This window comes from Lissotriton helveticus, chromosome 5_1 (assembly GCF_964261635.1).
Source record: "Lissotriton helveticus chromosome 5_1, aLisHel1.1, whole genome shotgun sequence".
In the NCBI taxonomy this organism is placed as follows: domain Eukaryota; kingdom Metazoa; phylum Chordata; class Amphibia; order Caudata; family Salamandridae; genus Lissotriton; species Lissotriton helveticus.
The window spans coordinates 463,666,540-463,691,881 of NC_136065.1; the positions used below are offsets into that span (position 1 = coordinate 463,666,540).

Genomic DNA, 25,342 nt, shown 5'->3' on the forward strand with positions numbered 1-25,342 from the left:
CTGGGTTCAGTGTGGTGCATCTTTTCAGGGTGATATGGGGGGCAAGCAAGGTCAGTTCGTATCCAGTCAGTCGTGCACTCGTCAGATGTTGCGTCTTGGTTTGGTTCAGGAGGGTGTCGACGGCATGGGGTACCAGTACCGTGAGGGAATTCGAGAGCACAATCCCCTCACTCTGTCGGATAGAGACTGCAGCAGCAGCTACAGCTCGAAGGCAGGCAGGCAAGGCTCTGGCGACAGGGTCAAGAGTGGCAGAGAAGTAAGCGCACGGTCGTTGCTTAGGGCCGATGGCCTGGGTCAGGACAGATAAAGCGCACCCCTCCCTTTCGTGAGTGTAAAGGGAGAAGGGCTTTTTGTAATCAGGGGTACCCAGGACAGGGGCTGAGCAAAGGGCATCTCGCAGTTCTGTGAAGGAAGTTTGACACTCAGGAGTCCAAGGGAGTGGGGAAGGGACGTCTTTGTTTAGCAGAGAAAGCAGTGGTTTTACAACGAGGCTGAAGTTTGGTAACCATTGTCGGCAGAAGGAGGTGAGGCCTAATAGGGAGCGAACCTGCTTCTGGGTTTTAGGGACAGGGGTATCTAGAACGGTTTGGATTCGATCAGGGGTGAGTTTTCTTCCATCTTTGGACAAAAGGTGGCCTAGGTAAGTGACCTGGGGTAGGCAGAATTGCAACTTCTTCTTGGAGACCTTGTGGCCATTTTCCGCAAGGAAGTGCAAGAGTTGAATGGTGGCGGTAACCGCTAGAGGGGTGGTGTCGGCTGCCAAAAGGATGTCATCGACATATTGTACCAACACCACCCCGTCGGGTAACTGGACTTGGTCTAGTTGTCTTTTGAGGGCCTGGCTGTAGATGCTAGGGCTTTCCGTGTAGCCTTGAGGAGCTCGGCAAAACCTATATGAGCGGGCTTTTAGGGTAAAGCCGAAGAGATATCGGCTGTCCGGGTGGATGGGGATGGAGAAGAATGCGTTCTTGAGGTCGATGACGGAAAAGGTGGTGGCAGTGGATGGAATCAAGGTCAGGATGGTGGTGATGTCTGAGACCACAGGGTACTGGGGTACCACCACTTTGTTGATCTCTCGGAGGTCGATGATGAAACGGTATGCTTTCTCATCTCCCTCTCCCTGCTTCTTGATAATGGGCAAGATAGGGCTGTTGCAAACGTTGCTAACCACTTCCTCTACCACTCCTGCGTCTATCAGTGACTGGATAATCATTACCAATGCCTTCTCGCCCTCTGGCGATATCCGATATTGTGGGAGTTTTGGGAGTGTTGCGTCTGGTCGGACAGTAATGTGCACTGGGTCAATTAACATACGCCCTACGTCCGAATCCGCTTTGGCCCACAGATACGGAGGTAGAGTGTCAAGCAGGGACGCGTCAACGTCGGTGATGGAAAACATGTGTCGGGGGGAACAATGTCTAAGCAGAACGGGGTTGTCGTAAAGAAACACTCGAACTCCATCTTGAGAACACCTAATCGTCGCTCGGAAGTGTTTCAGTAAGTCAAGTCCCATAATGGCGTCAGGGCTATTGGAGGAAAGCAAGAACGTGGTGTCGGTGGTGTTGTTTTCTACGTCAAAGAGAATCGGGGCAGACAAAGGGTTGGTGGAGGGCGTTCCATCGAAACCTGTCGATGTTATGAGTGAGCCAGACAAGGGTGCCCTTGGAATCAGTCGTTTAGATAACGCACTACGTGTTGCGCCAGTGTCTACCAGAAATGGAGACTTGGTACCCAAGACCTTAGCAGTGACATAAGGGCCCTGCTGGTCAACATAGAGCTCGACTGGATCCCTCCCTCGCCCTTGGCTGTCCTATGCGAAGGTGTGAGTGTCGTCATAGTCAGATTGTTGATATTGGTTCTGTCGGGGTCGATCGAACGTATTTGGTCTGCTTGATCTGTCATTAGTCGCGTCATTTGGGGGCCCTCGTTGTTGTCCCCTAGGTCTCGGTCCGTTTGTTACATCCCTGGGGTCTTTGCTTCTGATCATTTCCAGAAGAACTGGGCACTGGGATTTCCAATGGCCAGTCCCTTTGCAGAAAGCGCACTGGTCTTCTCTAAGGTCTGTGCGTCCACTGTAGGAAGTCAGAGTGCGGTCCTGGGGAAATGTAGTCTTAGGGACGTTTGTCTGGTAGTTTCCTCGGTATTGGTCTCGTCCTATAGTCACCCCCTGCAGTTTGGCAATCATCACCCTCTCTTTTAAGTCTTTCTTCTTTTTCTCTGTCGCCCTATCGTTTTCGTTTTTCTGATGCTCATAATATTGGGCCATTTGGAGAATCGCTGTAGGTTTGGAGGCTGCCCAACTACTCTCGCTGGCCTGTAGTTTCTGGGAGATTTCCGATGATAGGCCCTTAACATAATTCTGGACAAACAGATGGTGTCCGGTTGCAGTGGTCATGTCCTGGCCGCTGTAATCGGAGAACACCGTTTCAAACCGGGAGAAGTATTCCGATACATCCTCCTGGGGTTTTTGGCGACAGGCTGTTACTATCGACCAGTCCACTTTCTTTTCTGGGATTAGGGTTTTTAATTTCTCTACGATTTTATCTGGGAGGTCTAGGATGGATTTCAACGGCTTTTGTCCTGGTCCCCGTTGTTTGTCCAGGTCATCGAGTTGTGACCAGGTATGTCCAAACAGCTCAAGGTGGTCGACTTTCCGGATTTGCTTCCACACATCAGCTGGTAGACATAACCCGAAGAACAAGTCGATGTCAGCCAGGGTCATGATCGTTGAACCCAGGGCTGTACCCAATTCAGTATAGAAGGCAGTGGGGTTTTTACGTAGGTCGGGTAGAGATTTCCGGAATGTCAGTATCTCTTGCCGGTCCCACGGCTGGTAGACCCAGTTGTACACTACCCTTCCCTTCGCATCTTGGTTGTTTGCATCATCGTGAGTCCCTGTACCCCTAGGAGGAACCCAGTAAGGGGCAGCCTCACGTATCGGCATCATGGTGTTAGATTGCTCGGTTTGTGGTTCGGACACTACGGAGGCTGCGGATTTAGCTCCCGGCTTTTGTTCAGTGAGGTGGCGGAAAACCTCAAGCGTACGCGTAAGGAGGTCCGACACATCACACTCGCCCTCATCCCCGATATCGACCTTCCGGTACAGAGTCCTTAGGCTCTCGGGACCTTTGTCTCGATATCGGTCCTCGTATGCATTCAAGACATGATAACACAGTCGTACGGTAAAATGTCGTCTGTGACTCCCTGTATACGAGCTGAACATATCTGTGATGTACTCTTCATCATCCTTCCTTTCTACCAGTGTCCTTGCTATTTTGTCGATCCCCGCTCGCTCATCTTTGTCTAGTCTGTTTGTTCTTGCAGGGCCAGCCCCTCGAGTCTCATGGTCGTCTAACGTTGTTGTTGATGCGGGTTTTAATACAAGGGGTTCGGCTGGCACAGAGGCCATTGGGGCCGACGCTGTGGCGGTACCTTCGTTTGTACCTGGGGGTGGCGCGTGCTGCGCCACGGGTTGAGAAGGGGCGTATGGAGGGGGCATGTAGATGATAGGAGGACCTAACAGCAAGTCCTCGTTGGCTTGTCGTTTCGAGGGTAAATCAGGGTAGAGCATGGAGGGGGTTCTAACCGGACACTGGCTTGGTGTTTCCATTTCTAGTTTCTGTTTAGCTTTCTCTCTTTCCTTTATCTCTTTTTCTAGTTTCTGAGCAGCTAGGTGGGCTGCTTTTCGCAGCTCTTTTTCCAACCTACTCTCAGTTTTCTTTTTACGTTGTTCAGTTTCTTTTCGCCACATGCCGAAGCTGTCAAGCATAGTAGGTGTTGTCTTGCTTTTACCCAGGGCAGTTTCTAGCGTTTTTATTTTATCATCATCGAAGGATCCTATCAGGGGCCATTGACTTTCTTGACCCTTTTTTGTATATTTATGCCATAGTTTACTATAGGCTATAGCGGTCAATCCATGCTTCATGAACATGTCCTTATTAGGGGTGCCTTCCAGTGGGGCTGGATGGTCCATCTCTAATAAGCGGTCCGGGCTAAACAGGCTACCAATCAGTGGGGAGAAGACAGACATGACGGCTCGTAACGAGGGACTAAAAAGTCAGCACTGCCTATCTTATCACTAGGTGCAAAGACGGGACAGAATATTTCTATTCTACGTTGTTTGCAGGCAGTGAATACCTCATGGATCAAAATAACCAAAGACCAATAAATAACAATGGGGAGAATGAGTAGGTCCGCAAAGATCTGCGTTACCTACCCTTTTCACTATCTGCAAAAAGGGTGGTCTCTTCCCTGTTTGCAGACAGGGAATCTCCAGGAAACAATAGTTTGCGAACAACAGTTCAGTTTCAAGTGATTATTGAGTGGGGGAGAAAAAATAAGCACGGCTGCTGCCCTACCTATCCTCCACTGCTTGCAAAGAGAGAGCCCGTTGTTTCTCCGTTTGCAGACAGTGAATCTCCAAATAGATCAAGATAACAAAAAGACCGATAAATAACAATGGGGAGAATGAGTAGGTCCGCAAAGATCTGCGTTACCTACCCTTTTCACTATCTGCAAAAAGGGTGGTCTCTTCCCTGTTTGCAGACAGGGAATCTCCAGGAAACAATAGTTTTGGGAACAACAGTTCAGTTTCAAGTGATTATTGAGTGGGGGAGAAAAAAATAAGCACGGCTGCTGCCCTACCTATCCTCCACTGCTTGCAAAGAGAGAGACCGTTGTTTCTCCGTTTGCAGACAGTGAATCTCCAAATAAATAAAAAGAGCAATACTAGTATTTTTAAACAAACAAGCAATCAAGCAAATATTTCGCGACTTGTCGTGGTTACATGACCTTACCCGGACCGCATGGACAGTTTCCTGTCTTCCGAATCCAGCGCCCGATCGTCCTCTCTTCCTCGTTATCCTCGCGGCACTCCTGATGGTTCCCAGTCAGGACCGTAGATCACTCGAGAGAGGTCTGTTCGGAACCAGTGAAGTTCGGATGATCGGCTGTCAGACGAGGGTCTATCGGACAGACGCGTTCCCGATCGTTGCAGTCGTTCACTTTGTCGTCAGGACCTCTCCCACTGGATCCATGGGTCGCTGATGGGCCCCACGCTTGGGACGCCAATTGTAGAAACTAAATGGGGGGCGCTACCAACCAGAATATAAGATCCTTAAGTATTGCCCGGCGATGTCGCCTCTTGAACCCACAAAGAAGTTAAACTATTGAAGAGGCAGGCGCTGGAGACTGGAAGGCAGGAAACAAGGTTTTTATTTTATTCTCTCCGGAGGAGAACACAACGAAACGGACAGAAGGTATCGTTCTGAGGTGCTCTAACTGCATCCCTGAGGCCTGGCCTCTTATACACACGTTTATCTGTTTATTGCATGTAACACATTTTCGTCGATACTTTGATGTACGGAAAGACATCCTTAGAATCCCCCCCTTCCCAGCCCGTTCCCACGCAAGATTACAGTGGAAGTCCCCGCCCCGTTCACAACAGGTGATGATCGTCGCGCAGCTGGATATTCCGCCGATCCACGGAGTGTGTGGGTTTCGATCGGATCTCGTGGGATGGGGGGGCTTTGATCATCTCGGGGGTCCTTTGAGGAGGGAAGCTTTCTATTGTACGGGGAGGGGCAAGGGATTGGTATCGGCAGAGCTGGGTGTCGGCCTGGGAGCGGGGAAGACAAACGGGCACACGGGGAAATGGGGTTTGCATCAAAGGGCCGGGGATCATAAATGGGAAGAGGGGAGGTGTCGCGCTGGGAACAGGACGAGGGTCTGGGGCAGAGCAGCGCTGAAGAGGGGTTTTATGATTCGCGGCAGGTGCAGGCAGGGGGGTTGTCAGTATGCGGGGGATGCCGGCGAAGTTAGGAGTGGGAGAGAGGCGCGCTGGCTCTCGGCGGGAGCAGGGAAGCCATGGTGTTCAAAATGGCGGCTGTTTTACGCGCACAAAAAGGTTAAGGAGAGCAAGAGGGCGCCGATAATGTTGACGGTTTCAGCCTACTTTCAACAAAGGAGTCATAAAAGTGTTGGTTTATATAAGGTGGCTTAATAATTTGATACATGTGCAATGTAAACAGAAAAGCAGTGTCCAAAAATGATGCACAAACATTTAAGTGTTGAGTGAAAACAGAGAAAGGAGCCTTAATGTATCTGCACCTTAGACGTACAATTGAGAAATAAAATGTAAGCTTGAAAAAAATAAAGGCTTCTCTGTGAATGCATGCATTAATTTTATTGGAGGGGCTGGCTTAAAGTCTTGAACAAATAGGTAGCCATAGCACATTTCACTAAGTGACCAGATATTCTCTTTACTCTAGATTGCTGGTTTAAATAGAGAAACAAATAGTATCCTAGCCAAGATCCACATACACACAGCCCTCCATTTCTAATAATTCAAAGTTTTGGACTGACAAACGTGAGAGACACCCACCGCTAAAAGTACAGTTACCAACCCACCTCCAAGAAACCCATGAATGGTTTGTAGAATACAGTTTTGAAAGCTTTGTGTCTGCATTGGGTGAGTTAATGTTACAGCTAGAACGGATGATACCAGCTGCACATAAAATAAACTTCGAAATATACATTTAAACAAAGCCCTAACATGCATCTGAAGGTAATAGACAGATGTTACTCTCTAGCTGTTGGGCATAAAGGGCTAGTACAAGACAGAAAAGATACTTCTGAAGTCAAAGATCCAAGTACAGCAACGAATGCAGGGCTGGTGCTTGGGTCTCAAGAAACAAATAGCAGTTTAGAGTGGATGAGGCATGTTCTGAGGAGTGAGTCATGGTAAGACAGTTTTTCTAGTACTCCTTTACTGCTGCCAAGAAAAACAGAGCAAAGCAGCTGATGCATCCACTCCCACATGCAACCCCAGTGATGCATTTAAGATCTTGTAGAGAATCCAAGCAGCCCAGCCAAGAGCAATTAAGGGATTTTTGGGGAAGACTTTAGAAAGGTCTACATATGTATTTGCCGGAAGAGCCCAAATGAATGTGAAAGGGGCAACAGTGGGAAATAACCCACTTGCCTCTGGCAGTTAAGGCTATCAAATTAGCGGTGTGAGCTGATGGGCAGCTAAAACCCAATGGAGGAAAGAGCTGAAGGACACGTTGAAAAAGCTGCACAAGCACATGTTGTCGATGGTTCAAATGCAGTGTTTCATCCTTGGAAAGCAGCAGCTACATTCACATCATTGCTGAGGGTTTGGTGGTATTTTGAAGGTGTTGATAGCGGCCTACAGGATTGTTTTAAAAGTAAAAAGATAATGACAGGCTCCAAAATGAGTAGTCAAATGATGTGGGTTCTGGCAAATCGAAACATGAAAACTAAGTGTGGCAATGTGAGAACTCAGCCGGTAACGTGTAACTTCATGTCAAAAGAATTGTTGATAGAGGCTCATATAGTATTTCAGAAAACTGGAACAAATTAGAAAGGGAAAACCAATTCTCACAGTACACATGGTACAGAAAGACCACAATATCATAAGCTAGAAAACCAATCTTCCCACCATTAAATACATTTTTTTAATGACAGGTACAGCATGTAACAGGCTTCCACATATGGGGCACTATTAAAGAAGGCTGCTCTTCTTGTGTAAATAAACCACTATGCTCATCACAGACTGATTAAGGGAATAGTCTAATTCTGGTAAAATAGGGATTCCTGTAGATCGACGAATAGAAATCTTTTTAGGGTGTTAAGATCAAATATCTTCTGATAAAGCATGTCTTCCAGTGTATTCCTTAAGTAATAAGCTCTTAACTGCAGATCAATATTGGCCTGTTCATGATATCCTCAACGGAGATCACTCATAAAACCATCCCATCTGTGGTACTGTTATGGCCATTCTTGTGCAGAGACCAGAACGATAATTCCTTGATCTTTTTCAAGTGTTACAATATCCGACCCAAAATAGTACCCCTAGGTTACAGAAGGCAAAGAACAATAACTTGGATTGGATTTCTGTTAGAAGTCTTATTTTTGTTCAATGTAGGTCAACTGTAGATCTAGTGCTACAGGTGCCCTCCAGACCAGCACTGCAAATGAGACTTTAACAGCTACGCTTTCGTGAATTCCTAGTGCGACATCAGACGGGTTGGGTCCAATGTCGGTTTGGGCTCCAACATGGATATAGTCAACCATTGGGTCAGTGTCTGCGTCATTATGGTGGGACTAGTCATGAATCTTTGGTCCTGTGTAAAAAATATGTACTGGGGTTAGGACGGGCAAGAAAATGAATTCCAAAGGGGCAGGCTTCATTGGGGAGGACACCAGTGGTAACAAGAGTTGAGGCCCACTCTGCACTGTGGGGTCCGAATGCACACCACAGGAAGCCATGATTGTGACAAATATTTGCAGCATGGCCTCCTTGAAGGCAGCTATCTGCTGCACAGATCGATGATGGCCCAGTGAATTCTAAGAAAAACCAAAGGGGATGATGGACGGAGCGTTGACAATACAAACACTCACCCCCAGTCAACTGATCTGGGTGCAATCCATCACCGTTCTTTAGCTCACTCCGCCACCCCAGTTCAGACATGGCCATATGCAAATCAGTCTGACCCTGTGCCTCATGGGAACAGTCCAGCCCGAACTGCCAAGCCATGTCTTCCCTGGACCGGAATCAAGCTTCCCAGGACCGGTTTCTGGCATTACAGCCGTCTTCAGCCGGGCTTGCTTGAATCCAGTGGCAAAGTGAGCAAGGGACTCACGTCTGAGCATACCATGCCAACTTAGGGCGAACCAAGAAAAACCAAAGGGGATGATGGACGGAGCGTTGACAATACAAACACTCACCCCCAGTCAACTGATCTGGGTTTAATCCATCACCGTTCTTTAGCTCACTCCGCCACCCCAGTTCAGACATGGCCATATGCAAATCAGTCTGACCCTGTGCCTCATGGGAACAGTCCAGCCCGAACTGCCAAGCCATGTCTTCCCTGGACCGGAATCAAGCTTTCCAGGACCGGTTTCTGGCATTACAGCCGTCTTCAGCCGGGCTTGCTTGAATCCAGTGGAAAAGTGAGCAAGGGACTCACGTCTGAGCATACCCTGACAACTTAGGGCGAACCAAGAAAAACCAAAGGGGATGATGGACGGAGCGTTGACAATACAAACACTCACCCCCAGTCAACTGATCTGGGTTTAATCCATCACCGTTCTTTAGCTCACTCCGCCACCCCAGTTCAGACATGGCCATATGCAAATCAGTCTGACCCTGTGCCTCATGGGAACAGTCCAGCCCGAACTGCCAAGCATTGTCTTCCCTGGACCGGAATCAAGCTTTCCAGGACCGGTTTCTGGCATTACAGCCGTCTTCAGCCGGGCTTGCTTGAATCCAGTGGAAAAGTGAGCAAGGGACTCACGTCTGAGCATACCCTGACAACTTAGGGCGAACCAAGAAAAACCAAAGGGGATGATGGACGGAGCGTTGACAATACAAACACTCACCCCCAGTCAACTGATCTGGGTTTAATCCATCACCGTTCTTTAGCTCACATCGCCACCCCAGTTCAGACATGGCCATATGCAAATCAGTCTGACCCTGTGCCTCATGGGAACAGTCCAGCCCGAACTGCCAAGCCATGTCTTCCCTGGACCAGTGAATTCTAGGCACGATGGGATCAACTGATGACTCAGTTCTACAACTTCAAAGGGTGTAATATTAATCTTAACACTCGTGCACCTTCTTTTTCGAGGTAGAATGAATAGAAGGAGTTGAGTCCTACTTCATATTTTTGTATTTGTGCTTGGACTTTGACTTAACTGAAGACTTGTAGTAGGAAGAGGATTGCTCGTGGCAACGGCATCAAGCCAGACTGGCCCCTCAACCTGGAGCGAGAGCAAGGCCTGTGCTTAGACTGCAACCTCCTCCTGTACTCAGCGATGTAATTTCCACCTCCCAGTCTCCAACTACCTTGGAATGCAGGAGGGGCACACTTGTTGCACAACTTAAGAGTCGCAGCCCAAGCATCACAGGCACACCTACTGCAGGTCTGTGACATACAGCTGCTTCCTGCAGTTTCCACACTGCTTGAATCCCATTGTTTTCAGTGGGGACATCTTTCCTCAACACTTTGAAAACATTTTTGAGCCGTTGGAACACCAACAAAGTTGAGAGCAGAGCTGCAAAACCACGTGGAAAGGTGTGGTAAGAAAGGATCCGAAGTCCACATGCAGGATAACAATTGTATGAGGCTCCACTTTATCTCTTCCAGGGACCCCCGGAGCCACACAACGCCGGCATGTGGGAGCCCTGCAGTTGAAGTTTTCATGATCCTGTCTAGCACATGGTGGACATTCTATAGATGAGAAATCTGTGGTTAGAAGTATCCATAGGAAGCTTGTACATGTGGAAAAGACCAATGGAACCATTTTGATAACTCAAAACTAAAATACCCTAACTACTTTCAATGTCAGAGAAGCTAAACAGTTATGACCTTTAATTTTGACCTGGCAAGGGCATTCAGCAAAGAGCAGCAGGACAGAATAACTGCATTGAGAAGCTACAAGGAAACCAGCTACAGACAACCTGAAAATGCGGTGCGTCCTCTTTTACGCACCCAGGAACAGAAGAAGTATGTATGAAAAAGCCTAGAGAGCTGGGCCCTGCAACATGCACTCTTAGAGCACAAACATTACAACCTCGCATTGTTTGTACTCAAACAGAAAAGGAAGCGCTCAAAGGATAAAATACTATACGTTATAGAACAGCTAGAGATTACAAACCAATTCCACAAACAAAACATGTCTGACTCACTCTGTATGCAAAAGGGCAATCTACTTTCTGTAGAGCAATGTGGCTTTGATTTTACCAGAGCCTTGAAAACACCCACCTCGAAAACAGACAGGTCATCTTTTCGGTATATTTCATTCGCAGGAGGATGAAACCAGCCACATTTCTTTGAATGTCTCTCCAAAATGCTTTTGCTTTTCATATATCGGAGACAGAACTCACACAAGTAGAGCTTTGACAATCTGTTAGAAGTATAAAGAAAAAACGTTTTTAGTGTACCACAAACATGCAAAAACAGAGCGTCCTCTCGTAAACATTTACAGAGACAAACAGTTGTCATGTTACATTTCCTTCAGTGTCTTATACCTGCATATGTTAAAGCCGAATTAGTGAGTCAATAAGGCGAACAGCTTAAAAAAAAAAAATATGTTCAATTTTTTATTTTAAGCTTCTAATCTTTACTGCACGTTCTACTGGGTTCTTTTTGCAACAAAGCCCTACAAAAATGCCAATTTATCGCCGAATCTTTCATTTATGTTTAGCATAACCGCGCATCAAAGAGTTACAACGTTATTAATCTTTAAAGAGCGAATAGTTCTTGAAACATCACATCAGCTACTATTTCGATGTGTAAAAATAAACGTATTTTCCATGGCTCAATAACGCATTAGAGCGGTATGAAGAGCTATATAAAAAAGCAACTCATTAGTAATGAAAAGGTCAGCTGAAGCTTTTCTCAAGAATTCTGCATGCGAGGGCAATCGCACAGATGCAATTAGTCAATGCCTTATGATAAACTAAACCGGACCAGCCGGTTGCATGGAGGGCTGGCTTTCTAAACTACAATTTGTGCAGTTTAGCAACAGAGGAATTCTCTGGCGATGAAGCCAGCCTCTCAGAAGGAAGATCAAAAGGACATTCCAAGCTAGGCCAATAGAAGCCGCCCAGCGCCGTGTCTTACTAGTCACCGAATTAAACATACTAGCCTTGAGAAAGAAGGGATTCTGCAGAAATACAAGCATTTGCAATGCAATAGGTCTCGTATTTGCGAGAGTTTAAGCTATTGGCATTGTAAATGACAATGCATTTTATTCATCTGTTTTGCTAATTAATACATAAATAAAAGGCATTGTCATTTGCAATGCCAATAGCTCAAAGTCTTGTAAATGCGAGACCTATTTCCTTGCAAAGAAGCGGCCGCCATGGTGCTGGGCTGCTCCGAAAGTAAAAGCGCGCATGGAGCGCTGAATGTTGCAGGAAAGCATGTCATGCCTGCAGTACGAGAAACTCATTACAGAAAATAGTGCTTACAGACTAAATAAGACATACCATGTAACAGAAATTAAAGGGGCAGTCCTCATGGGAGGTTACAAATGAAGACAAGGCAGTACTAAATTGGGACTAACAAGCCTATTAACGAATCAGAAGCCTGCATTTACAAAGGACAATGAAGCAAGCCAATAAAAAATATGGGCCGAGTCTGGGAGGAGCTTCAAATCAATACTCTAATACAGCATGCCTCGCAGAGCAGCGCATAAGCTGCCCGGGCTCGACCTAAACAGTGTATATTAGAAAACACGAAAGAGTTAAGGATAGACTAAATACAGAGTTGGGGTTAGAGAAAGAAAAAGACAGCTGTGAAAGACTAACAGTGGAAATGTAAGAGGGTGTGGTTTAGGGATCATATCCGAGGCATCGGATCTGGAAGAAAGAAAGCCCTCACGCAGCACTGAGTGCAGAAGGAAAAGGTGTGATTAGACTCTGCAGTAAAAGAGATTCCCCTAAGAGGTCCAAAAATGGCTGGCCTATCTTGGGACCAGAGTGAAGTATGTTAGAAGGCTTCAGCCAGGACGAAAGAGGGCATACCTCAAACACAGATGAAAATAAACAATGTGAATTCCAGGCCAATGAAGTTTACGAAAAATCACGTGTTACTAAACTTGGAGGAAAAACTTGAGGAGAAAACTAAAGTACTGGTAAAACTAGGGCTAAATTCATACATCAACTCTGCAAAGTCAAAGTTAGAGGTATATCAAGATGGATTCTCTGAGCTCTATACAGGCTGCTTTTGTGGTTGAGCTAAAAACAGCACTATACTCCCATATACAATCACAAAGGAAAGTTACTAAATGATCACCCAGTGATCTACAACCAACCTGGTGAAACACGACGGTTTAGCTTTCATTAGAATGAAAGTGATTCGAAGTTTGGTGCACCGTTGAAAATAACAATCACTTGTGCGGTATGCCACAGATTTTTGCGTTGACTGTTTATGTTGGCCATAGACCTCTATACACTTTACCTCTGCTAACCAGTGGAAAATTAATGGCTCTCCCCCTTTACACATTATGAAAAAGGGATACACCTAATTGGCACATTAAATTTGCCTATAAGTTCCTAGTATATGGTGCAAAGTATACCCAGGACTTTTCGGTTAAATGTCAATAGGTCCAGCACGCATTGTGCCAGAACAAACCAGACTCAAGGCCTATCACTGTGCCCTGGCAGAGCAGTTTTTAAACAGCTAATTAAACCTGTCAAAATAAACCCTGTTTATAGGCTTAACATCTTCTGTTTAAATACTATTAAGTCACTACTAGGTAGGAAGCCCTAGTGCCCATAAAGGCAGGACACATTGGTATTTATACGTAGGACATGTAAAGGTTTATTGTTCTATTACAGCAACTGACCCCTCAAAGCTGTTTTCAGTGTAGTAGGGTTGACTGTTCCAGAGGAAAGCTCCAGGATGCAAAATTAAATACTAATACTGTAGCTTGGGAATAGGCCAAGCTAGACAAATAATTAAGCAACTGCCTAAAACCTGATTTTAGTTTTAGATGTGGGAAGACACTAGGATTATCACCGTACACTCCATACACACATCCCCAGCCCTCAGAACACAAGTATAATGAAGCCAAAGACTACAGTCATCTTGAAAACGCCCAGAGGAGGCTAGATTAGCCCCGGGAACGTTTCCTCCGTTGGTTAAGGCATTCCTAGGGGTCATTCACACCCACTAGCTCATGCCAGGAATAAATGTGGCATCTCGAGGCACCCACTAGAGACACTCCTGGCCCTGAGAAAGATCAGAAGAGAATTGAACGTCTGCAGCCCGAAAATATCCCTGGAGTTTTGACCTTCTCTGTCACTCTAATACACAGGGTCATAAGGCTGCTCCCATGTTAAAGCTACAGGAATACAAAAAGCTACAAGAGTCCTTTCCTGCAACTGCCCAGCTGATCAGTGGCCATTGGCCCTAGACTGGGCCGCTAAGACCTCGACTGAGGTCCTAGGTGCTTTAGAAGTGTTCTCCTGTGGTGGATTGGGATTTGAAGGCCTAAAGTCAGAAGCTAAAATCTTCTACCAGAATGAATTTGGTTAGTGTATTCAACTCGCATTCCTTCGCAGTTAGGGTTAAATTGCACCTAGGTCTTGTTCTACCATGACCATAGAACATTATTGACATTTTGTGCTTTTTGCGCTATTTTCACTTGGAACTTTAAATAAATCATACCTCCTGTTCTCCATATTGAATTTTTCCAATTAGTTTTTTTTTTCTTTTTTTTCGGAGTTTTAAATAGCGCGAACTAGAACCGAACCGAATCAGTTATCAGAGCGCTTTACATAGCACCAGTTACGTTACATGAGGACACACTCATTTTTTTTTTTTTTTTAGGCACGGGGAGAATAAGTGATTTGTTGAGGATTTTAATTGTTTTGCATTTAGACTTTATTACTGTGCTAGTACTGCATAAATACTTTACACCGTGTCTTTAAGTTAAGCCCGTGGGCTCTAGGCCATAGCTACCAGGGAACGGAGCTCGTGCTTTTTTTCTGATTTTAGAGGCTCACCCAGACAAGGACTGTGGCTATCACTTGAGGTAGGTACTTGCCCCCCTCAATTAATAATTCAATTTATTACACGCTCTTGCAGCCAAATGACCAGACCCTTCGTTTTTCCATACAATCAGTGGGACATTATAGGTGTTCCATTTACCCACAAGCTTCTCCTGTCTCTGGTGTGGCTATGGACCATCTTTTGGCTGGTTATCTGGGTCACAAGAACAAGGCCTGCAACTTGTCCTCACTGCCCAGGTGGACACAAAAAGTTACTGGCTGATGCACCCAATTGACGATTGTGGTGCTTCTAAATACAGAAATGTCTTCTACAGATAAGATTTTGAATCGTTTTCCCAAGGAGACACAGGACTACCACCGAAAAACTCAGCACTTCAACACCACATATAGCTAGCTGTTTTATTGCCAACACATCCCCAGTTTCAAATATTCATCTGAAACCCAATGCAAGGACCACAAGTGTGTGCCTAAGACAGCTTGTCTTACCAAAACCAAACAGAACCTGTTGCGTACCTGTAAAATAATTAACAAACGCCATAGGAGGCTGGAGCTTGTCCCTTTTGTGAAGCTGGTCAAGAGTCATTTGAGGAATTGTTGATCTAAAGTTGGTCTCAAATTGTTTACTCAGTTCAAGACAAGTTTATTTTGTGCAGTATTTAATAGGAGCTGGTGGTTTCGGGTGCTGAAATCATCAACCCCTGGCGCTTTTTATGAGCACCAGTTAGGGACACATTAAGTGATTTGCCCAGAATCACAGGATGTTGAGTTAAGCGGAGAGACTCTAACCTGGCTCCCTAGCTGTGAAGTCAGTAGCTCTGGCATTATACCACATCCTCTCCCCACTTTCATGGTTAGCAATTGGTTCTCTTAGGTGGCACTAGCCGGAGGTGCAAGCTGCTTTCAGAGGAAAGCCCATGACCTTTTATTTTTTTAAACAAATTAACCACTGATTTTGTGCCAAATCTGCCTCATTTGAGGGATTTTGGGACCATATGCCCACTCCCTGCCATTAATAGAAGAATAGTGCAGGATTTCAAAAGAATCCTTTATGAGGAAGGTGTCTCGACATTCAAGCTTTGGAGATCAAAGAAATGCGTTATACTTACGAGAAGGGGTTGTATGTTCTTACAACGAACTCCGTTGTAACGCATGCGTTACAACGGAACGCTATTTTCACGCATATCCTTCTCCACGTATTTTTCCATGGTGACGTCATACGTAATAAATAAAAAAACGGCCGTTTCCTTCCTCTAATACGCAGATTGCCTGCACAACTCGACTAAAGGTTAGTGGTTTTTTTTAATTGTACCCTTTACCACACATGCCTTTACTACGTACCTCGTAGTAAGCGTATGCGTGGTAAAGGCTTTCGTTGTAACCACGCATGCGTTGTAATGCATGCGTGGTTAAGGTTTTCGTTGAAACGGCCGCGTTGTAGTGGCCGTTTCCCACAAGAAGGGAGCCAGACACTGATCTATATACTCTGACCAACAAACTTGGCAAATACAAAGTTAGCGAATGAAGGTGAACATACCATCTTGTTAAATTACTATTATTTTTCTTTACAAATGGCTAATTTCTTTTTTTTTTTAACCCAATAATTTGGGGTTCTTCATATTCTAATAAAAAAAGAATTAATGAAAAGTAAAACGTACTAGCTAATAAACTATAAACGAAAAGCAAAACAAAATGTTTATTTTTTCCTTAAAAAGGAAGAGGGTTAAAATTTGAATATGAAACTAGAAGCCCTTCCCAAGACCGGACCAGACTTCTGAAAAGCTGGGGAACAACAAAACAGCAGTGAAAGTTAAAAGTTCAAAAAGAATTGGAGTTGGTAAGAAACAATAAGGATGAGGCGTGTAAGTCACTCACAACGAGAGAACAAACAGTAACTCAGCCAATAGGTTTGATACCTGCACTTAAGCACTGACCAATGTAATAAAACGCCTGTTTCAGGGCAAAGCAATGTAAACAATCAGTGGCAAAGTCAATAGGCGTGGCATCGGCTAATAGTCTTTTGGCTTTGCCAGCCCATCGCACGTTTTGTTTCACCCCGGTTTTTGAAAAACTTTATTAATGGAGGAACTCTGTTGGACCCTCGCTAATGAGAAAAATGCCTAAAAGTAAAAATGTTTTTAAGTTTTAAAAAAAGCGCATTGCCATAAAAGAGTACTTCGTGTATTCTAATGGAGGCAAGATGCCACACGATCATGGAAAAAATGGGGAATGCGGCAGGGAAAAGACGGAAGAGGTGAAAGAGAGGAAGAATAGAAAAGGAAAGCAATGCAGAGGCCGAGAGTATGAGATGCATAAGTGACACACATAGTGTTTCAGCAGGTAGACCATGAAACAAGGTGTTGATTTGCTGTAAGGTCGGTCAGAGAGGTGTGCACCATGCGCGCAGTGACAAACAAACCCTTTAGTAAACAGGGCGTTCACATTGCAGGCGTGCTACTCATGCTCAGAAACACCTTTCAAAAACACAGGCGTGGGCAAAACTGGCATTACTGGATCACGTAATAATAATTTGCTTCCGAAATGCACCTGCTGCCAAGTCCAGGACTTCATGAAGCAGCAACGTTATTACCACCTCGTCCCGACTCAAGAATGGAGGCTGAGCCAGAGCCACCGTGACTAACCGGCGCCCTGCAGACTAGTCACTGTTTTCAGCAGCGTGTGCACTACCCCACATGGCTACCGTACAACACTGTTTATTTGACAGGCAGTGCTGCAAGTGCAACCCAATATAACCCGATACCTCACACATCTGTGTTACCAGAGAGGCTTTGGAGAGAGGGCGGTGTAAAGCGACTTTATTATGTGTGGTCTAATCTCCGAGTCCGAAACAACGTTACCAGCTGGCTATATATCACATTACCAAACTACCGGAGCCAGTCTGCCCAGCAAAACTCCGGCGATACTTTGTCATTTCTAACCGGAACAAAACGAACGTTTCTGCAACCTCACTAGGTGACATTCCTGGCTTGAACAACAACACCAATGAAAACAAGTTATGACTGAATTTTAATGAGGAATTTCTGCAGAACAAAAGGACATTGCTACAGTGTAATTTTATGTTAATTTTAACTTATCAGAGTGAAATACATTTAGGATGAAGTGAAGTGAAAATGCAGAAGGGATATGCAGACAAGACGTGCGCGCTGACCAAAACGAAACCTATCGTGGGGCGGGACTTCCGTCTTGTGAAGACCGCGCCCACAGAGTGCCTGGCCAAAGGAGCAGCGGTGACGCGGGGCTCCCATGCCCGAGGGAGAGCCCCGCGGAGGCTGCAGAAGAACGGAGTGCCGGTGAGTGGGGCTTAGTTGCAGGGGGGAGGGGTTGCGGGGGGAGGGCGGTGGTCTTGGTGCGCTTGTGTGTGTGCGCGCGTGTGTGTATGTGTGCGGCGGGGGGGTGGGGGCGTGTGTGCGGCGGGGTGTGGGGACGTGTGCGCGCGGCGGGGGTGTGGGGGCGTGTGTGCACGCGGCGGGGGTGTGGGGGCGTGTGTGTGTGTGTGTGTGCGCGGTGGCGGGGGTTGGGGAGGTTCTGTGTGTGCGTGGCGGCGGGGGGTTCTGTATGTCTGTGTGTGTGCGTGTGTCTGCTTACAAGGAGCCATGGGAGACAGGAAGCGCGCGCGACCTGATCCCAGTTCGCAAGGTTGCGCGTGCACATCACTTGTCTCCTGTCTCCCTTGACTCCTTGAAAACAGAAACAATTGCAATAGAGTCTCGCAGCGACGATCGCTTTCGCGATCGGTTCGCAGTGCGAGACCTAAAAAATGAAACCGCTTTTGGGACCCATTAGATTCCCGGGTATATTTTAGCCAAGCAGCATAGCTTTGCAGAGGCTAAACAATAATGAAAGTATTACGTGGCTGTCTTTTTTTTCTTGTTCGTTATCTATCAGTTGTATGGGTAACTAAGAAAAAAAAATGTGCAAAAGTTTATGCAGGTGGGGGCAGGCAACGTGAGGAAAGAAGCAAAGGGGCTGGAAGCAACAGCGCGTGGGTGGGGGGGAGCAGTGGTAACGAAACTTGAGGGGACCCCCTACAAGATATGCTGATGGGGACCCCCACCACGTGTCTCCCCACACCAATAGATCCAGTAAATATATGATTGTGGGATGAATTATAGTATAGATATAGCTCGCCCATAGTGAAACCAGCAGACCTAACTTCTATTCATTATATTTGTATTTTGTTTTCAGGTACACAAAACATAAAAGTTAATATTTTACTGAAAAATTATTATAAAAAAGTCCAATTTAAAAAACAATACATCTTTACCTGTAACATACCACTTGAATATAAATTAATTCTTTATCCAACATAGAAACAAAAAACTAAAAAATAGATTTCCAGTCTCCCTGCGATTCACAAAGTCATAGGTTTTGCAACCACAAAATAGATTTTTAACATGCACTAAACCCATTTTGCAATTCAGTTAAGCCCTTCAGACTAACCTTTCAGCAATCATTCCCTTACAGCGGTCTGACATTATCATCTGCTTAGTAAAATCATGTCGGTACAAAAGGGGGTTGTCATGGACGGAGCATGCGAACCAATCAAACACTCACATCCAGTCAACAGATCTGGGTTTAATCCATCACCGTTCTTTAGCCCACTCTGCCACCCCAGTTCAGACATGGCCATATGCAAATCAGTCTGACCCTGTGCCTCATGGGAACAGTCCAGCCCGAACTGGCAAGCCATGTCTTCCCTGGACCGGAAACAAGCATCCTGGGACCGGTTTCTGGCTAATCAGCCGTCATCAGCCAGGCTAGCTTGAATCCAGTGGCAATGTGAGCAAGGGACCCACGTCTGGGCATACCCTGCCAACTTAGGGCGAACAAAGCAAAACCAAAGGGGATGATTATCTATACATAATTTTAGAAAAATGTAAGTCTTGTTTTGGCTTACACCAGACCTAAAAATGCATTGCTTTAATTAAAGAAGTCCAGAAGACTTTTAGAGAAGAAATTGATTAAACACGTTATTCGTGTTTAAGTTTAACAGGGGATGAATAGCTTATTTGGATGCAAACTAAGTACACAACACTTGGCAACAATGATCGGTCCCTCTTAAACGCACATTACTTAAACAATGTGATGAGTTACAACGGTCTGCCAAGCTCCATATACCGGAGAATCGCAATGAAGTGCTATCATGAATAGAGTTCTAGTTTATGCCCCTAGTGATTTACCCCGGTGAACCCAATAAGGACTGGCGAACCGAGAAGGAAAGGTCTTAAGTCCCATAGACAGTATCATCTGACTTGATGACAAAAGTCTCACATGAATCATTTTGTAGACCTGTTGAATAGTCTACAAATCAGTGATGATCAGTGTCCCATCACAGAGGGCAGAAAAAACAAACTTCTCTGGGCTGGGGAAAGCAATACAAGCAAACAAGTTAATGCCGGTCTGGGTAAATGAAGTACAGAAAAAGGAAAACCCTGGAGCCAAGCCTTCCCTAGCTATGCCCCCAGAATCCAAAAAAACACTCCAAGCTTTGCGTGCCCAGCCCTGCAGTTCTGACAAGATCTTAAGAACCATGTGTTCATGAAACACCTTCCAAACTAACTGAGCAGCAAACAAGACCACTTCCTTGATAAGCTCGATTTTAAATAGCCTTTCAACGCCATGTGATATGCGCTTCACATTGTTGTTTCAAGAAGCAACACACATGAAAGGCCTTAAAATTAAATGAATCTCACAAAGCAGCTACTCTCTTTAGGCACACAGTATACATAAATACAAAACGACGCCCAAACCGCTAACCTAGATTTTAATAACCCAGCACAATCATACCACAGTAACAAAAATACTTGTATGTACTTTAAAGAGAAAATAACGTGTTTCACAAGTGTATGTTATAAGATAGGCTCTAAGCAGCGAGGTAAGGAGAAAACTACCACACCAAACACATTCAACGCAGACTGTAGATCAGTTTGGTGATATTTAGACTGAGAAACAACTGTGGTGACCGGATAAGTCGAACGGTTTAGAACTAAGAGTACAGGATATACAAGAAAAGGGTATCTTATATCCACTTACAAGCTTTCTGCAATTACTTACGCAAAAGAGGACAATGAAAAGGGAGGAACAGGATTTCATAAACGGTTAGGACATAAGGCAAATGTGATAATAAAACTCCCAATCCAAAGTGCATTTGATCTTTGGTACTGGCATGTAGGAAACACTTATTACAGAAAGCATGAATGTTTTATCTGCTGACTTACAAGTAAAAAGTCATTTATGCCTTTGTAAATTAATTGTTCCTGTGAAAATACAAGCATAATAGGGCCTTGGCAGGGGCTCTTTACAATACACTTCCATCGTAACTTGAAGAGCAGGAGGGTTGCTAACAAGTTGGAAACCACAGATCAATATGAAAGCCTAAAGACATTTCTTGCTACTATCGTAATAAGCAAAGTTAAAAAAAAATTCCCACTGAAGTATTCCTACAGCTGGTAGACACTGGCAGCAACTTGCCAACCAAGTAGAATAGTAACTCCTGCAGGATTGGCAGAACCGAGGGTGCTTCTCATTGTGTAACCTTTGTGACCTGGCTATTGGTGAACTACCTAGCTCATGGCGCTTTAGTGTAAACTGGTGGGAAAAATGAGGTGTAAAGTCCCTCAGACCCCCACATCACCTGCTCAGTTCAAAATAGACAGGCTAGCAGAGTTTAACAGCCTAATTGTATGATAAAACCGTAACCTAGCTTTTAGTGTCTAAGCATTTTGTAAGCAGAAGGGAATAACTACCATTGTAGGGTAAATTATTTAGCGTGACTTGGATATTCTACATAAGCACAGAAAAATGTAAGTCTTACTTCGAGATCAATGGAGAAAGATATGGGTATTGCAGCGGCACCTGTGTAATAAAGGCTAAACATTGATGGTCAGTTCGCATGCCATGTTACTCTCCAACCAACTCACAACCCCATACACAGGCTTCTTCCTAGGTCTGAGTTTTTCTGCAACTCCTCTCTTCTAGCACTGCGGGTCCTGCTAATTAGGAAAATTGCTTGGCATTCTGAAGAACAGCATACCAGCGCTTCACAAACTCCCCCCCCCCACCACACACACACAGACTATTAAGGCCAGGGGAAGGGGGTGGGTGTAGAAAAGGCCAGACCCTTACATCTCAGTAAAGCAGCAACAACTATGCAGCAGGTGTGCGGTGGGTGGGTACACATACAAGCACAGCGTTTCTGCTATCCTGTGCTGATTTATTGTGAATTTGCTTTACACTGGCTACCGAGGAGTTAGGTTTCTTCCAGGGGGAAAAAACTACAGCAAGTATGCTCCGCTGTAGAGGTATAGATGTTTTCTGTGATTCCATGTAAAGCAGTATTGCGATCAGAACAATTTCTGGGAGCATTTTCCATTTCTTTCAAACTAAGTACAACAATGGCCGTATCCACAAAATCGAGAGAGACTTTGAACTTTTGCAAGTGTTCTTATAAAACTGGCTCACTCTCTATAGGTCGAGGAGCAGGTCATTCAGTTGCCATTTTCAACAGGCCAGCATTCACCAGATGTGCTAATAAATGAGATTCATTTTCAATCCAACAGGCAATGGACTCTACCAGAAGAGCAGCCTAGGGAAGCCATTTTATCTCTGCTGACAAAGACCTAGTGGCTTCCCTCAACTAATCTTTTGCTTTTCCCTTCTCTTCTTGAGCTTCTTATAGGAAGTCATTGTGTCTCTGTTTTTGTAACAGGATTATCATCACATAGGGTGAGGGTAGGCGCTCCCGGAGCAGAAGCCAACGCATTTTCTTTTTCAATTTTAGAAAGGACCTACTCAGTTCAATAGTGAAATTTGCTAGGCGACAACTGAATATCAAAGGACTCAGGAGCTACTCTAGACAGTGGCCTAAAGATGGCTAAAAGGCCACGATAACGGATGAACTGTTCCGCTAGCCCACTGCCGCAGGAGGCGTCTCCTGATGGGACCAAGTCCGGAAGTGGGAGTTGCGGAGACAAGGTCCCACCAGAGAGGCTTTTGGAGTCGGGGAAAGTGTTTGGTCCGACCATCTGTATGAGTCCCTCGGCACCCGAGACCTTCGATCACACTCCGCAAGATGGCAGGAAAAAGAGCCCCCAACCTGCAGCCTACTGATGTCAGTGAGGTAGTTTAACAGTCGGCAACCGGGTCACCCCACAACAGGCCTGAGGTCAGCTGGGAGCCACAGGGGTGAGGGCGGGTAGGGTGATGCTTGTTGGGCTGTACGCGACCTGAAGTTAATCACACAAAATGTGAAAGGGCTTACCGGCCAGTCAAGCACCAGGCAATGTTGTACTCCCTGCAGCATGCCAGAGGGGATGTCTGCCTCTTTCAGCAGACACACCTGTCATTAGGAGAGTGGCACAGATTGAAATAACGTTGTTTCTTGCAACAGTACTTAACCCCTAATCCTACAAAGACAGGCGGCATTTCCATTTTCTCCCACTCCTTCAGTGGCAAGGTGGGGTGCAAAATTGCAGAGCTGCGAGGGCAACTGTTAGCATATCAGGCGTGGAGATCTGACCCCTCAGCACTGAACCTTAGAACGCTTAAGAATAAGAGAAACGCTTACTTCAGAAAAATCAAACGCTCGAAAGCAATATTCTTTAGCCAACAGCTGGATCAAGCTAAAAACCGACCAAAAAAACTGTTCGAGTTAGTCAAAACCCAAACCAAAACGCAACCTCCACAACCCAACAACTTAACAAAGGCTATCCCAAGTTGCGAAGACTTCTCGGCTTTCTTCAAGCAAAAGAACAACACTATAAGAAGCGATCTCATCAAGGATGTAAGTCGATTCGCCGGCTCCATATGCATAACTAACACTCATGCTAAAAACAACGCTTCATGGACGTCCTTCGACACCTATTCCGAAGAATCAATTCACAAGCTGCTGGTCACCTTGAAACCCGCCAATCATCACACAGACCCCCTACCTGCCAATGCTGTTAAAGTCCTCACCCCCCTGTTCCTCCCACTCTGGACTAAAATCATCAACTGTTCCCTGCAACAAGGGCTCATCCCAGATTCCCTCAAGATTGGGCAAGTCACGCCTATACTCAAGAAACCCACAGCTGACCCGGCCGACCTAAACAACTATCGTCCTATCACCAATATCACCACTCTAGCAAAACTGTTAGAAAAATGCGTACAACTCCAACTGACAAAACACATTGAGCAGTTTGACCTCCTCAACTCCCACCAATCCGGATTCAGAGCAAAGCATAGCACGGAAACGGCCATGACACACATAATAGATGATGCCCTCCAAATCCTTGATCACAATGAGTCTTGCCTCCTCATCCTTCTTGACCTCTCTTCAGCATTTGATACGGTCAAACACGAGAATCTACTGGAGCTCCTAAATACCAGAATGGGCATATCCGGGACGGTTCTCAAATGGTTCACGTCCTTTCTGCACAACCGTTCGCAGAGGTTCAAGATCAACAACGCACTGTCCTCGCCTGTGCCAGTAACACTGGGCGTCCCGCAAGGTTCCTCCCTATCCCCCACATTGTTCAACCTCGTCATGGAACCACTCACCACCTTGCTTCAATCTTCTAAGGTACATTTCCATATGTACGCCGATGACACTCAGCTCTACCTCAAGCTTCAATCCCCTGAAGACATCAAACTGTTGAATGCCACACTAAGAAACACCCAAGCTTGGCTGGCCGACAATCACCTCAAACTAAATGCTCTGAAAACTGAGTTCCTTCTGATCTCTCCTCCTGCGAAAAAGGCCATCACCCAAACCTGGCTCAATCATCTAACCGCACTCAATGTCCAACCCACCATCGTGGACTCAGCGAAATCCCTTGGCATCACACTGGACTGCAATCTCGACATGCAGCAGCATATTACCATAGCAACCAAAGGAGCCAACTTCCAAATCAACACGCTGAGAAAACTCAAACCCTTCCTACCACCCAAGGACTTCCAAACTGTGGTACAAGCCTTAGTCATTCCTCGCATAGACTACGGAATTGTGGCTCTCAGCGGGCTCCCCCTGACAACAACGGCTCCCCTAAGAGCCTCCCTTAACGCGGCCGCGAGACTCATCACTGGCTCAAGAAAACACTCGCATATATCCCCTGACTTAAAAACCCTGAACTGGCTGCCTATTGAAGCCAGAATTCAGTTGAAAATTGCCTGTATGACACACTCGGCCGTACACCACAAGGCACCCAACTACCTCTCTCATAAGCTGAACATATCAGGAGGCTCAAGATCCAACAGAAGCACAAACACTCTCCTCCTGAAACCACGGAGATTCCGGAAGGAAAAAACATACAAACGCTCCTTCTCTGGAATGGCACCTAGGATCTGGAATGCACTCCCACCAGAAACCAGGCTTATCCCGTCCACTATACTCTTCAAGAAAGAGGTGAAGGCCATCCTTATGGCTAAATACACCTGAACACTATTGATACTGGAACAATGACAGTATTTGGCCCCCACATTATCGGCTGGATGAATATTTATCTATGTCAGTCCATTTTTTGTCTGCTTCTGGATCTAATTCATTGCACGGATGCTATACTATTGATTTCCAACTTGTCTATTGGATTGTACACAAGGACTTGAGTGCCTCAATAACCTGCAACGCACCCACTACTGACTACTTCTTTGCTCTCAACATTGTGTTTACTCACCCTCTGGGGTGCTATAATCTTATCCGTTTAGACATTGTACTGCTTCCATTTTATTGTTTCTTGATTGTTATTACTCTGTATACTCTTGTATGACTGATACCCTATTTTTTGCATCTCACTGTCTACG

The 25,342-nt window shown here is 45.6% G+C and overlaps 1 protein-coding gene across 3 annotated transcripts in view; it reads right to left on the minus strand.

Moving 5' to 3' along the window:
- The window catches only part of KAT6B (lysine acetyltransferase 6B), a 491,853-nt gene that overhangs the window by 75,717 nt on the left and 390,794 nt on the right, over nt 1-25,342 (minus strand). For all 3 annotated transcript variants that reach the window (XM_078642736.1, XM_078642737.1, XM_078642735.1), the window contains exon 10: nt 10,791-10,932. In XM_078642736.1, coding sequence (XP_078498862.1) covers nt 10,791-10,932 — 142 coding nt within the window. The remainder of the gene's footprint in view (nt 1-10,790; nt 10,933-25,342) is intronic.